We start from the raw sequence: 16,368 nt of genomic DNA, 5'->3' as shown, positions 1-16,368 counted from the left end.
TACTCTTTAAAAAAAAAAAAAAAAAATTTTAATGATGATGTACGCCTTTTCAAAATCGCACCCAGACACACCGTCAGACTACCTGCCATCCAGGTGTGCCCAGCCACCGAATGTGGTGTAAAACACTGGATGCATAATGAATGAGATCTGGGCCAGACGATTTGGCGTGTTTCCCTACCAGGCTCCACAGCAGCATATACTCCCAAGTTCCCACCCCCACCACAGGACTTAGTCTCAAAATGGGCGAATTCGACAATTAATTTCTTTCTAAGTTGGAAGAGTATTAGTTCTTTCAAATTTTTGATTAATTTTATCCCTTTTTTAAAGTAGTTTTTCCTATTATCTGCTTTTGGCTGCCTACCTTTCCGTTTGCCCCAGTATCCACTTTTATCTACCCTGTAATGATCTGCCATAACTGAAGTGTCACAGGAAAGTGTCTTGCATTTTCCAGTTTCCCATTTTTGCAAGTCATTAATCTTTGTGTGTCTGTGTGTGTATAAATATATACATATTCTAGAAACCTTGTATAAAATCAAGTTATAAATGCATGAGGAATTTAATAGTTTGTCTCAGCCATATATTACCTAAAGCAGTGGCCATAACATATCGTAAAATGTCTCTATATAATTGTTTAATTGTATATATTTGTTGCACATTGCTATTTTGTTTTCATGTGTTATGTATTATTCCAGACCTCTATGTACATTTTACATTTCCTTTATAGATGTATGAGTCTGTTGAACAAACTATAACAGAAGATGACTTGGCCTGCATTCTGAGGACTGCTTTGGGAGTAAATAAGCTTGATGCATCAAACTTATTTGAAGTTATTGATGCTACTCAAAAGAAGAAGATCAGTTATAGTAAGTGCATCATTCACCTGATTGAATCGAATAAAGTATATAAGCAGTTAAATCTATACTTATTTAGTCATAATATAACTAGACTTCTGTCAAATGTCCCAATGTGAAATTGCTTCCTGCAGATTTAGAATTAGAATTTACAGTGCAGAAGGAGGCCATTTAGCCCAACAAGTCTACATCTGCCCTTTGAAAGAGCATCCTACTTAAGCCCACACCTCCACCCTATTCCCATAACCCAGCAACCCCACCTAACCTTTTGGTCACTAAGGGGCAATTTAGCATGGTCTTTGGACTGTGGGAGGAAACCAGAGCACCCGGATGAAACCCACATAGACACGGGGAGTCTGGGGCTAGGTGGGGTTACAGGGATAGGGTGGAGGGTGTGGACTTGAGTGGGGTGCTCTTTCCAATATCCGGGGCAGATGCAATGGGCCGAAGGGCCTCCTTCTGCGCTGTAAATTCTATAATCAACCGAGGCCCTGGGATCAAACCCCTTCGCCTCGGAGACCTTAGAAGAGTGTTGTTCAGCACTATCCCCACAAATGGGGACCAGACGGAACAGCACTTGGAGGGGCTCCCAGGGGTTTGGAGACCCCAAAATGGTTGCCTTCTGGGCACGGTAGCACCTTAACACTGCTGGTGCCACCTGAGCACACTGGCACTATAAGCCTGGCACCCTGGCAGTGCCACCTGGGTGCCAGCCTGCCGCTGCCAGGTTGGCCATGCCAAGGTGAGAGGCTGGCATTTTTTCCGTGTCGGGGATTCAGCATGAGGTGGGGGTGGAGGAAAAGTGAAAAATACCAACACTAAAGGAGGTACAAGAACAGAGAAACCTGGGGATTTAAGTCAGTCAATCATTGAAACTGGCAAACAGCTTGAGAATGTGATTAAAAAGGCCTATGGGATACTAAGATTTGTTAACAGGGCTTTGGGAAAAGCAAGGAATATTCATAAACCTTACAAAATATTGGTTTGGCATCAGTTTGAGGTATTCTGTCCCATTCTGGGCACTGTATTTTAGAAAAAATATGGAAGCTTTAGAGAGGGCGCAGAAAAGATTTATGAGAATTACTATAGGGCTGAGGGACTTAATACATGGATAGTTTGGCGATTTTGGGGATTTTCTCCTTAGAGATCGTGAAGGGTCTAGAGTCCAGACAACATGGATGGAGAGAAACCCATTGGCCAAAGAGTGAAATACTACAGAATACTGCTTCAAAGGGATTGGTAAAAGAGCAAAAGCTGGCATGAGAGTAATCTCTATTTGCACAGTGCATGTTTGATCTGAAATGCATACATGTGTGGTGGAGGCGAATTCAAATATGGCTTTTAATAAGGAATCGGATGAGCACCTGAAGAGAGAAAATTTGTAAAACCAGGCAAGGGTGGGCGAGTGGGCATAATTGAGTTCTTACTGAGAGCCAGCATGGACACATTTAACGGATGGCCTCCTTATCTGCTGTAACCACCCAATGTTTCTGTGAGGGGTATTACATTATGGTCAGAGAGTATGTCATTTGTTTCATGGGCCAGGGTTTAGAGAACCCCAAAGTGTACCATGGAGTTCACCTGACCCACAACTTTTAATAGATTGTGGTATGCGGAGCACATGGGGTGGTACAGCAGAAATGGAAAAGTATTTTTGAAAGCAAAACAATGTTATTCTATGAACTCAAGTTAACCTTTTCAAAACATACAGTGAACATCTCAGCAACCATCAATTCAAATACAACCCACAAAGAATCCAACACTAAGTAATCCTTAATAACTTCCCAAACAACGTCCAGAAGACAAAAGAAACACCTTTTAACAGAAGCACATTAGGTTTACACTCACTACTGAGAACATTCATAATTCTAAATTCACCAAATGATCAAGAGATAGTCTTTTCATGGTAGAGAGATCAACAGTACACCTGGTTTGTCTGGCTTCAGCTCCAACACTGAAAACAAAACTAAAATACACCCTGCAGCAAACAGCCTAAAACAAAAGTAAAAAGTTGACAGCCCAGCTCCACCCTCACTCTGACATCACTGATAAACACCAATTTCTTAAAGGTACATTTCTTAAACACTCATTTCTTAAAGATACTCTCACATGACATTTGTGACTGCTTCAGGCTGTTTTGTTACAGGAGGGAAGTTGGAAATTAGCTTGAAGAGATTTAGCTATTGGGTCATAGAGCTTTACAGCACAGAATGTGCCCTTCGCCTATCATGTCTGTGCTAGCCATCAAGCACTTCTAATCCCATTCTCCAACACCTGGTCCGTATGGCTTTTTCAAGTGCTTATCTAAATGCTTCTAAATGTTGTTAGGGTTTCTGCCTCTACCACCCTTTCAGGCAGTGATATCCAGATTCCCACCACCAAAGAACAAAGAAAGGTACAGCAGAGGAACAGGCCCTTTGCCCCTCCAAGACTGTGATAACCATGCTGACTAAACCTTCTACACTTCTAGGTCCGTATCCCTCTCTTCCCATCTTATTCATGTTTGTCAAGACACTCCTTAATTGTCACTATGGCACCTGCTCCACCACCTCCTCCGGCAGCGAATTCCAGGCACCAACTACCCTCTGTGTTAAAAAAAACTTTGTTTGCACATCTCTAAACTTTGCCCCTCGCACCTTGAACCTATGTTCCCCCAGTAATTGACTCTTCCACCCTGGGAAAAAGCTTCTGACTATCCACTCTGTCCATGCCCCATTGAGGTTTCCTTAAATTTCCTGCTCCTGACCTCAATTGGTTTCTCTCTCAGCCTTCTCTGATCTAAGGAAAGCAATCCCAGCCTACCAACCTCAGCCTAACCAACCTTTTTACATAGCTGAAATTCTCCAGTCCAGGCGACTTCCTCTGCATCCTTTCTAGTGCAGTCACATTCTTCCTATAATTTGGTTACCAGAACTGCACACAGTACTCCAGCTGTGGCCAGTGAGAGTTTTATCCAGCTCCATCACAGCCTCTCTGCTCTTATATTCAATGCCTTGGCTAATAAAGGCAAATATCCCGCATGCCTTCTTAACCACCTTATCTACCTTTCCTCTGCCTTCATGGATCCTTGGGCATGCATCCCAATGTCCCTCTGGTCCTCTGTACTTCCTAGCATCCTGCCATTCATTGTGTATTTCCTTGCCTTGTTAGTCCTCCCAAAATGCATCACCTCACAATTTTCAGAGTTAAATTCCATTTGCCATTGTTCTGCCTATCTGACCAGCCCGTGAATATCATCCTGTAATTTAAGGCTTTCCTCATCGCTATTTATAACAGAAGTTTTTGTGTCATCTGTGAATATATCCCCACATTCACATCTAGATTATAAATGTACAATGCAAATAACAAGGGACTAGCGCAAATCCCTGCAGTACACCACTGGATAAAGGCTTCCAGTCACAAAAACAACCTTGGACTATTATCCTTTGCCTCCTACCACTAAACCAACTTCTGATCCAATTTACCAAATTGTCCTAGATCCCATGGGCTCTTACCTTGATCAGTCTCACATTCAGGACCTTGTCAAAAACCTTACTGAAGTCCATATAGACTACTTCAACTGCACTACCCTCATCTGCACACCTAGTCACCTCCTCAAACAATTCAAATTTGTTGGACATGATTTCCCCTAACAAAGCCATGCTGACTATCCTTGTTTACTTCTTGCCTTTCCAAGTGGAATTAATTCTGTGTCTCAAAATCTTTTCCAATAATTTCGCTACCACCTATGTTAGACTCGCTGGTCTGTAATGTTTTTTCCCAACTTCCCTTCTTGAATAATGATATCACATTAGGTGCCCTCCAGTCCTCCAGCACCTCTTCTGTGGCCAAAGAGGATTTGAAAATTAACGTCAAATGGCCCTGCAATCTTCTCGCTTGCCTCCCACAGCAATTTGCGATGCAGCTAATCTGGGCCTAGGGATTTATTCACTTTTAATCCTATTAAAATCACTAACACCTCCTCCCTCTCCGTGCTAATCTGTTCCGTTATATCACAGTCACCCTGAGTTGCAACAAAGGTGGGCTTGGATGTGGAAGGCAAGGATGCATTCAATGATTTGGGGAGGAAAGGGCAATTGGAAGGGGAAAAAGTTTGCAGCCACAGTGGGGGTTGAGGATAGATTTTTTTTTGCAAGGAACGGTGTTGATTGTAGTTTGGGGCTCAAGCATAATGGCACATGAGGCATAGGAACCACTTGTTATTTTAGCTGATGTGTAGGTCAGGAGAGAAGTTGTGAAGTCAGCAATTAATGTCAGTAGGATCAAGGGTGTAGTAGGAGGGTTTCATGGGAAATATAAGCTCAAAGATCACATTGGGAGTGATGAGAGAGAATGAAAACGTTTCAGAGCTCAGGCCAGGGTGAGTGGTTCTTTGGAGGCTTGACCTGTCGGTGAAAAAGAAGGAAGGGCTGTGGTAGAGAAGGCTAGTGATGTAAGTTCCTCACTTGGAGGTGAGGCTGAAAGGAACAGGAGCTTAAAAAGATTATTGGTAATGGGAGAAATTAACTTGGATTATCTGTTTTCCAGGACAATCCTGAGGTGGTGAGCAAACTTGATAGTGGCAAAACCTAACAGTTCATAATGTGATGAATCAGATCTGGGACTGCTGGTTTAACCAGTTGTACACTAGGTATAATCAAGTCTATAACCCTCGGACTTTAGGAGGGTATACTGTTAGCGTTGGGGAGAGCACCCAGGGCTTAAAGGTGATGAGCTTGGAGAAGACTAAGTAGTTGAGCAAATTGGCAGCTGCAATATTATGTTGCGATCCAAAGGCTCTGTACTTTGGAGTGTTAGTGTAGTTGGATTTGACATGCGTGGGGTTGAAAAGGGGTTTGGAATTTTATTATTCCTTTCTAGGATGTGGGCATCACTGGCTAGGCTACTATTTATTGTAATTTATTTATATTAATATTTATTTTAAAACAAACAACAACAAAAAATTTCAAACATGCAAAATAAGATGGACACATTCTGAAAGTTTTGAAGAAAAAGGCAGGATGGAATAGAGCTGACCAAATGTCCTCAACAGTGCCACCTGATGCCTGCATTGTATAATTGCAGTGTGGCAAGTTTACATATGGATATTCTTAAATATGCTAGGATTTTTTTTGCAAAAATAAATCAATATGATTAGATTTCTTTGGTCATGTAAGATATTTAAAAGGAACCATAATATATACAAGATGACTTTTTTCTGAGAACTGGGTTTCATTCTTGGATGGCACAGTAACACAATAGTTAGCACAGTTGCTTCACAGCTCCAGGGTCCCAGGTTCGATTCCCGACTTGGGTCACTGTCTGTGCGGAGTCCGCACATCCTCCCCGTGTGTGCGTGAGTTTCCTCTGGGTGCTCCAGTTTCCTCCCACAGTCCGAAGATGTGCAGGTTAGGTGGATTGGCCACACAAAATTGCCCTTGGTTTATAAAAAGGTTAGGTGGGGTTACGGGGATAGGATGGAGCTGTGGGCTTTGGTAGGGTGCTCTTGTCAAGGGCCGGTGCAGACTCGATGGGCCGAATGGCCTACTGCTGCACTGTAAATTCTATGATTCTAACTGGACAGCTGTGATCTACATACAGAGTCCAGAATACAGAGTACCAGGGCAGCATGGTATCACAGTGATTAGCACTGTGGCTTCACAGCACCAGGGTCCCAGTTTCGATTCCTGCTGGGTCACTGTCTGTGGGGAGTCTGCTTGTTCTCCCCGTGTCTGCATGAGCTTCCTCCGTGTGCTCCGGTTTCCTCCCACAAGTCCCGAAAGACGTGCTTGTTAGGTAATTTGGACATTCTGAATTCTCCCTCCTTGTACCCGAACGTGGACCGGGATGTGGCGACTAGTGGATTTTCACAGTAACTTCATTGCCGTGTTAATGTAAGCCTACTTCTGACAATAAAGATTTTTTTTTTAATTTTAAAATTGAATTTGAATTCTAGTCCCTGTGGTGTATCTGCAACATTCAATGATTAGAAGGCTGGATTGTTTGAACTATAAATGTCATTAAGGTACAGTTGGAGTAATAGTTCAGAGATTGCCTCAGAATGTGCCTCAAATCCAAATATAACTGAAGCTTTATGCATCATCTGAGGCATTCTCTACTTGGCCTGGGTTTAAGAGCTGACACCGGATGCAATAAATACTTCAAAAGGTATGTTACATGAAAAAGTAGATATGTCAATATCAAAAGTGACTAATGCATTTTTAAGAGCTTATTTTGAGAAAAAACTATATTCCATTTATAGAAAATATATGTAGTCTGGCTTATTTATAAGAAGTGTTTTTGATTAATAGATGCACAAATATAATGTGGATATTACAATGTGTAGCACCTACTATAAACTAACAGCAAATGTTCCTAAGACCTCACTGGCTCTGCAATGAATACCCATCCCAAATCCCAGGATATACAAAGAGAACAAAGAACAGCACAGCACAGGAACAGGCCCTCCAAGCCTGCGCCGATCATATGTCCTATCTTGACCTGTATCCTTCTATACCCCGTCTGTTCATGTGTCTATCCAGATAAGTCTTAAAGGTCGCTAACGTACCTGCCTCAACCATCTCACTTGACAGTGCATTCCAGGCCATCACCACCCTCTGTTTATAAACAAAAAAAAGCTTCCCCCGCACATCTCCACTGAACCTTTCCCCCCTCACCTTGAACTTGTGCCCCCTTGTCATTTCCACCCTGGGAAAAAGCCTCCAACTGTTCACCCTATCTATGCACCTCATAATTTTATAAACTTCTATCAAGTCACCCCTCAGCCTCCATCTTTCTAGGGAATAATCCCAGTTTATTCAATCTCTCCTCATAGCTAATACCCTCTATACCAGGCAACATTCTGGTAAACCTGTTTGGTATTCTCCAAAGGCTCCACGTCCTTCTGGTAGTGTGTTGACCAGAATTGGACACTATTCCAAATGTGACCTATCCAATGTTCCAGATAACTAACGTGATTTGCGAATTTTTATACTCGATGCCCCGTCCGATGAAGGCAAGCATGCCATGTGCTTTCTTTACCTCCTTTTCCACCTGTGCTGCCACTTTTAAGGAGCTGTGGACCTGCACGCCCAGATCTGTCTCTATATGCTTCTGCCATTTATTTTATAGCTTCCACCTGAATTGGATCTACCAAAATGCATCACCTCGCATTTGTCCAGATTAAATTCCAACTGCCATTTCTCTGCACAATTTTGCAGCCTATCTATATCCTGCTGTATTCTCTGACAATCTTCATCACTATCCTCAACTCCAACAATCTTAATATCAACCGCAAACTTGTTAATCAGACCCGCTACGATTTATTCCAAGTCATTTATATGTATTACAAAGATCAGAGGTCGCAGTACTGATCCCTGCAGAACACCACTACTTACAGACTTCCATTCGGAAAAACACCCTTTCACTGCTACTCTGTCTTCCAGGCCAGTTCTGAATCCATCCAGCTAGTTCACCCCTGGCCCTGTGTGATTTAATCTTTTGCACCAGCCTGCCATGAGGAACCTTGTTAAATGCTTTACTAAAGTCCATGTAGACAACATCCACAGACCTTCCCTCGTCAGTCATTTTTGTCACCTCTCAACAAACTCAATTAGAAAACTCAATGTGAATATTTTCATAGTGTGGGGTGGCAGCAGCCCAGATTGTTGCCACTAGCTGTGAAGGTGGTCTAAGAGACACAAATAAATTGCATTATGCATTCCAATTTTCAATTGGAAAACTGAAATTTTTTTTTATCAAACAATTTTATTGAGGTATTTTTCGCCATTGTAAACAGTTACAGATAACGACAACACAAAAGGCAAAAATGTGCAAACATCAACGTAAAATCAATAGTTCAATCAAACCATACTGCACAAGCCCGCTCCTCTCCCATCGACACTACCCGCCTATTTATCCCTCCTACTCTACACTAATCTCTCTGCCCCCCCCCCCCCCACTCGCCCCCTGCTGACGTTCACTCTCCTGCGAAGAAGTCGATCAATGGTTGCCACCTTCGGGCGAACCCCAGTACAGATCCCCTCAAGGCAAACTTAATTTTTTCCATACCCAGAAAACGTGACATGTCCGAAAGCCATAGCTCGGCCTTCGGGGGTTTTGAGTCCCTCCATGCCAGCAGTATTCGTCGCCGGGCTATCAGGGAAGCAAAGGCCAGAACATCGGCCTCTTTCTCACCCTGGACTCCCGGGTCTTCCGAAACCCCAAAAATTGCCACCCCTGGTCCCATCACCACCCTTGTTTTTAGCACCCGGGACATGATCCCCGCAAATCCCTCCCAGTACCCACTATACATAGGACATGTCCAAAACATGTGAACGTGGTTTCCTGGTCCTCCCCCGCATCTAGCGCACTTATCCTCTACCCCAAAGAATTTGCTCATCCAAGCTACCGTCATGTGGGCCCAGTGAACAACCTTAAATTGAATCAGGCCGAGCCTGGCTCATGTTGCGGTCGAATTTGCCCTACTCAGGGCTTCTGCCCACAGCCTGTCCTCCATCTCCCCGCCAAGCTCCTCCTCCCATTTGAGTTTCAGTTCCTCTGTCTGGGACTCTTCCCCCTTCATGAGCACCTTATAAATATCTGAGACTCTACCCTCTCCTCATACTCCTAGAGACTATTCTGTCTTGGATCCCTATTGGCGGGAGGCGTGGGAAGGATGGGACCTGTCTGCGGACAAAGTCCTGCATCTGTAAGTACCTGAAATAATTTTCCCTTACCAGACCATGTTTCTCCTCCAAGCCCCTCAAACTCGCAAAGCTCCCTTCCAGGAACATATCGCTCACCCCCGCCCGCCGCCATGTTTGAAACCCTCCATCCATGCTCCCAGGGGCAAATCGGTGGTTATCACATATTGGAGCCCAGACAGATGCACCCACCTCCCCTACATGCCTCCTCCACTGGCCCCATATCCGCAGGGCCGCCCCCACTACCGGGCTGGTGGAGTACCTGGCCGGTGACAGCGGTAGGGGAGCCGTGACCAGGGCTGCCAAACTGGTGACCCTGCACGTAGCCACCTTCACCCGCTCCCAAATAGACCCCGTACCCACCATCCACTTCCTTATCATGGCTATGTTAGCCACCCAGTAGTAGTTGATCAGACTCGGCAATGCCAGCCCTCCCTCGCTGCGGCTCCTCTCAAGCATCGCCGCCTTCACCCGCGGGGATTTTCCCGCCCAGACAAAGCTCATGATGATTTTGGCAGTCCTTTTGAAGAAGGACTGTGTGATAAAGATCGGGAGGCACTGGAAGATGAACAGGAATCTAGGGAGGATTGTCATCTTTACAGTCTGCACCCTCCCCGCCAGTGACAACGGGAGTGCATCCCATCTCCGAAACTCCCTCTTCATTTATTCCACCACCCTGGTCAAATTTAAATTGTGCAACCTGCCCCAGTGGAAAACTGACATTTTTAACATTGCATGAATTTTAATTCAAATCTGGCACTTTATATAGGCAAGCTTTCAACTGCGGCAGTCAAGATAGAAATGGTAGGGTTTTTTCCCTCATTCCTGAGAAGTGGGAATCACTGGCAGGATTGGCACTTATTGCACGTCTTCCCTGATACGATGCTGCTGGGCTACTGCCTTGATAAGAGTAACTTGCTCAGCCACTTCATTTGGCGGGGCTGTAGTCGTATACCAGGGAAGGGCAGAAGGTTCCCTCGAACATAGTTATTGGGCTTTTATGGCAATCCAACAACTTGATGATTTCTAATTCTAAAACTGAAATTTGAGCTTGCACTCACTGGATTCTTAATCCAGACCAGGCAAACACAGTGGGTATATCGACTGGTATACCTGGACTGCAGCAATTCCAGAACATGACTCACCACCACCTTCTCAAGGGATGGACAATAAATGCTGGCCTTTCCAGTGAGTCATGTTCTACAAATGAATAAAAACAAAAGTAGCATCACCACACAACCATAATCTTGTGTCAATGTAATTATTTTTTTTCCGGTAACGTCCACATGGAAGGGTGGTGGATACAAGAAATTCCTGCCCCAATTTATGGTAGAATTTGCCAATGTCCACAATGATGGGGCCCCCATCATTATCCATGCAAAATTGCTACTTTTTCTTCCCTCCACTTCCAGCCCAGAATTTTGAGATCTGGACATGTAAACAATCTCAGGATGTAATGCTTCCTGCCACTGGTAGTTAGGATAAACCGTACACAAATAGAGAATACATAATAACACGTTTATTCTTCTAACTTCAGTGGACTTCTGCACGTTTTCATGTATGAATCCTGATTATGCTGAGGAGTATCTTTACCTGGACCAGATGATGGGTTTCACAGGCTGCATGGAAAGCCAGCTTGTTCCTACTGCTAACGGATTTTGCACAGACTTCTCACCTGATGACCAAGAGGAGGAGAAAGATGGTAGTACCTTGGATAAAAAGCTTAACTAACTGCTTGGGGTATGATCCTTCTCCTGGTGAGAGGGGTGGACCAATTTTGGGCACACGCATTACTTCTGTTGACCTGACTAAATATTCTTCCTTGTATGAACTTACTGCCATTTTTCTCTATTTATCATCTCTCCGGTATAATATCTGAGTTGAGCTTGGTTTTTAAACAAAAATTTAAATGTCATTGGAAGCCAAGATTGTGAAAATGCTTATTATTATTTGTACCTGTACTTGAAGGGAACCAAGCACCTATTTGTTCCGTTTTCATATTTATGGTATATGTGTTATGGTGACTATGCATGTTTAAAACTTGTAGCTGCAATTGTGCTAGCACATTTTGTATTTTTTATAATTTCTAGTCCATTTATCTCATATTTGCTTAATTTGGCCATTTCAAAGCAGCTTTTGAAATTATGTTTGCAGAAGATGAGTAATCATATTTTCCTACCAGTGTTACAGTGTAACAAACCTTTTTTGGCGTGGTGCGTTCTGTTCTCTAATGATGTGCTAACTAGGATACTGTTGCTTACTTAATATTTTAAGCATCGTCACTGCCTCCTTGCTCTTGCTGTAATAACTGGAGAGACGAAAATGGTTCTAATGTGAATGAAGTATAAAGAGGAACATGACGGTATGCATTGGTGTTCAGATTAATATTTGATTTTCTGTATGTAACTTCACAGTAACCCCAGTTTTTTTCCATTATAGTTGCATAGGAATCATTTTTAGAGTCTCGTATTGCTATTTTTAATGTAACAATGTGATGGAAAATCCTTGAGGGTAATTATCCCATATAAATCAATGGGTCAACTTTTAGTAGTGAATCAAATGGCTTTACTTGATTTGGTAACAGATCACATTGTGTCTAAACACCATAAAGCAAATTAATTTGGAAGGAACAAGAAAATAAGTATTATAACAGACCGATAAGCAGATGACGTATGAAGCAGACCAGTTGTCAAGTTTGTGAATGAAATTATGCATGCCAAAGGAATAACGGTTTGTGCAGTATATGAAAATAACCTGTCATGTATGAAACCTGTCTGCAATTTGGGACGGCAAAGTTATTTCTCTGATTCTAAAATAGGATGGAGTTTTCTATCATTTATATGAATCATTGATGCATCTGTGAACCAGGAACATTGCATAGTGCATTCATATTATGGCTCATTTGTATGAATGCTTGTCTAATTATGGTATAGAGTTACCTATATTGATTTTTATTTGAATACATTTAAAGCTATAATAGAGAAACAATAAGAAATAAGTATGTTTGTGTCTGCTAACTTTAAAAAAAAAAGGACAATACAGTTAATGTTTCAATGGTACAGGTTATAAAATAGAAGTGGAAATCTAGGAAATGCCTTTTTTTTTTGTAAAAGATTAAATGGAAATTCCATGAAATAGATTGCCAGGCCACAGAAAATCAAACTTCAGATCTGGCTGGTGCTGTGTCCTGTCATATAGCTGATTCTGCTGAAAGTCACTGCACACGTTATGACTATAAGCCTAATTGTTCACTTGGTAATGTCTAGTATGACTTAATATTGCAATTCCTGAGAGATCTGCTCTTGGGTGGCTATATGTTTGGCCTATGTCTAATAGTCACAAAGAACAATAGGTAAGGATGTTCCATGTAAAATAGGCGAGCTTTTCAAAAAAAAAGTTTTAATCACAAGATTTCATCCCACACATTGTTAGATTATCCCAATGAGGGATTGGACTGGTCTTAATTCTTGCTGCTTCAATTTGGGAAGCAGGTAGAACATATCTGCATCAAAGATCATCCTCTGTTTGGCAAATTACTGTTATCTGGATACATTGAATCAGTGTTGAATTGATGCACATTATTGACAGGCTTAGTCCCATCCCTTTTGAGCTCTAGTAGCACCTGATCATGAGTTCAGGGTTGGGCAATGGTCCGAAAGCTTGAGAATTGCAGATTGAACACTACTGGAGAAAATCAGGTACGTTCTGGGGATGCTGATGTTTCTGCTTTCCACTAGCAAGAAAATGAATCAACTGGATTGAAAATGAATAATTTATATGTTTTCCTTGTTCCTTTGAATGAAGTGAGGGAGGAGGAAGAATGATTAGATTACCAGTTATAAGATGGAGAAAAGTGATTTTCAACAAGGGGACAGAAATTGAACATTTTCCCCTTTAAAGGTGTTCAGTATTTTCTTAACTGTGACTTTTGATTTGTCAAGCTTGTTTGCCTTGTAGCATGTAAAATTAAACAATTGGAAGCAAAGTGAACATGTTGATGTTTGTAAGCAAAATTATAATTCATTTATGTCTGATTTCTGTTAAAATGGTGAAAGCACAGGAGTACAGGAAACCTGCATTTTGCCCATACAGATTGATTTTACACATCCACTCCCATTGTGTGAAATAAATGTCCTAGGTAAACTCTGCCACTTTACGTTAGTTAGCTTTTTATTTTTTTAATCACCCATGGTGCAATTTTATTCAATGGATCTATATGTAAACAGTGTTTGAAAAAATATTACTACACTGCTTTAGGAGTGGTAACATGGCATTGTGCTGACTTTAAAACTATTGTCTGCTTTTTCTCTAAAGCATCATAAATGCAGTTGTTGATTCTACCCTTTTGGCTGAATGATGGTGTATAATAATAGATACCCTGAAGCCAATGAATGGGACACCTACAGCTCAATTTGCTTAGTCTATCAGTCTAAAGTCCTGGAAATCAATATGGAACTAGAGTCAGTTGATGCTGCATTAGGGCAGCTAACTGAGAATTATGCTGAAGCTCATTATTTAAAGCAGTGTGCATTTTGAATTTTGGATAATGTCACAGAGGAGCAAACGTTAGTTGACAGACTATTGTTTGATGTACTATATAACGCACCTTTTTGTTGAACGCATGTTGGATGATATGAAGCATTTATTGATGAATATCCAACGGTGTTAACATGACATTTGACATAATCAGGAACATTTTCAAACTGAAGTTAGAAAGAACAGAATTGTGGATACTGTGATAAATACATTAGCATAATCCTGCTGAATAATACACATTGGCACTGCCAGTTGTATAATCAAATTATCTTCAAAATTAATTGCAACTGTTGCATAATTGTGATTAATATTTTTAGAGTTAATATATGCATGTAAATCCTTCCATGTGAATAATGGTGAATCAGAACAAAAGTTAATAAATTTTGGTACTGTACACATGTTCAGTGTTGAAGATGTTGAACTCAAGATTCATTTTGCAATCAGCTTCATGGCTTATAGAAAAAATACACTCCAGCACAATATGTAATGAGCCTCAATGAGGATTACAGTGTAATGGGAAGTGTTTGGACTTGTCCAAATTTTGTGGATAATTCCAGATAAATCATTAATTGTTTTTGCGATATTCTTTGGGAAGCATTGTACTCTTTGAGGACTTTTTGATTTTATTTTGTATGGATATCTTAATGAACAGCTATTTCCAATTCCCTTTTATATGTTTCAACAAAAGAACAAAAGGTGACTGGATCATGTGATTTTGAAACCTGGGATCAATATAATTTCACTATAGCGAGAATGAATGTTTTCAATCATGATCTAGAAAATTGCATAACATAAAGAAATTCTGTGGAGGTTGGGCATGGCTTATTATGAAAACTGGTCACCGTATCAACACAACTCAAGATTTACATTCCACAAACTGCGTGATTGGGATTGTTGGGATTATAGCTGAAAGGAGATCATTCACTTGTTTTTGAATTACCTTCTTTAAGTGACTGCATAAATGCAAGTCATGTAAACATTTACTGTCTAGTGACTGTCTTAACTGCATAATGTGTAAATGATGCATTAATAACATTTACAGCAACAGTATGTAACTGCATTATCAGACATGGGTCACATTGGATTTTGTAAGCTTTTTAATGTGTATTCTTCTATCAAAAAATACCTCAGTAGGCAAGCTATCCTTGGTTGTCTTTGAAAGGATTCTTGAAATGTGCAGAAGGCTGCTTTTTTACTACCTGTTTACTGCTGTATTTTACATTTACCTTGAACAAAATTGGACATTTTACTTTGAGTTTTATGATGGATTACGAATGGAAATTTGTTGCAATAACTGATCATATTTTTTCAAGTTTTCATTGTACATAAAGGGATTACTGCTCAAACTTACATTGGACTTTGTTTCACAGTGAAATTATTTGAGTTGTCTGTATCAATAAACATCAATAAGAAAGCTGTGTCTTTTTGCTAATGGGTTATTGAGCACAGAACAAAATTATTACATAAATTACATTTTTAAAACCAGAAATCTGTGTACCTAGCTCATACCCAGTTTTGCCATTGCACAGCATAAACCAAAATGCTCAGAACAATTGGAATAGTCTCAAGGATTTTGTCATGAGGTCTTATATTTACCTTGCTAGTAAGAAATTGTTGAGGTTGATAAAGTTTGCCTTTTGTTGTCTCAGATTAAACATCTAAATCATGGGGAGGCAGTGGCACAGCGGTATTGTCACTGGTCTGGTAAACCAGAGGCCCAGAGTAATGCTCGGCGGTCCAGGTTCAAATCCCGCCACTACAAATGGTGAAATTTGAATTCAATAAAATTCTGGAATTACTCGTCAAATGATGACCATGAAACCATTGTCGTAAAAATTCATTTGGTTCACTCGTGCCCTTTAGGGAAGGAAATCTGCCATCTTTACCTAGTCTGGCCTACATGTGACTCCGGACCCACAGCAATGTGGTTGACTCTTATTAGGGACGGCTAATAAACGCTGGCGCAGCCTGCGACGCCCATGTCCCATGAACGAATAAAAGAAGAATTCCCTTAAACCACTATATCGTGACCCAGCCCAAGTCTATGCAAATTCTGCTGACGAGTAAAGCATTTGAATGAGCAGGGGGTCGGTGCGGACTCGATGGGCCAAATGGCCTCTTTCTGTCCTGTCGGGATTTTTTGATTCATAGGAAAAGAAGGAATGCTGGAAATGGAAAGCAGAAATTTAGTGAGTGAATGTGAAAAGCAGAGGGAAAAAAGGCTAGAAAACAGACAACGAAAATGTTTGCTAGTGCTCAATGCTATATTAAATGGCGGAGTCGAGTGCACCAAGCAG

General features: G+C 41.3%; 1 protein-coding gene across 1 annotated transcript in view; it reads left to right on the top strand.

The window, feature by feature from the left end:
• Positions 1-15,485, top strand: part of LOC119966027 (lysophosphatidylcholine acyltransferase 1-like) — a 275,907-nt gene extending 260,422 nt beyond the window's left edge. The window contains exons 13-14 of the mRNA XM_038797177.1: positions 725-863; positions 11,073-15,485. Of these exons, the coding sequence (XP_038653105.1) occupies positions 725-863; positions 11,073-11,266 (333 nt within the window). The 3' untranslated portion in view covers positions 11,267-15,485. The remainder of the gene's footprint in view (positions 1-724; positions 864-11,072) is intronic.
• Positions 15,486-16,368: the final 883 nt, after the last annotated feature.

Source organism: Scyliorhinus canicula, chromosome 5 (assembly GCF_902713615.1).
Source record: "Scyliorhinus canicula chromosome 5, sScyCan1.1, whole genome shotgun sequence".
Classification (NCBI taxonomy): Eukaryota; Metazoa; Chordata; class Chondrichthyes; order Carcharhiniformes; family Scyliorhinidae; genus Scyliorhinus; species Scyliorhinus canicula.
The sequence above is the reverse complement of the archived record's forward strand: the minus strand, read 5'-3'. Positions and strand labels throughout refer to the sequence as shown.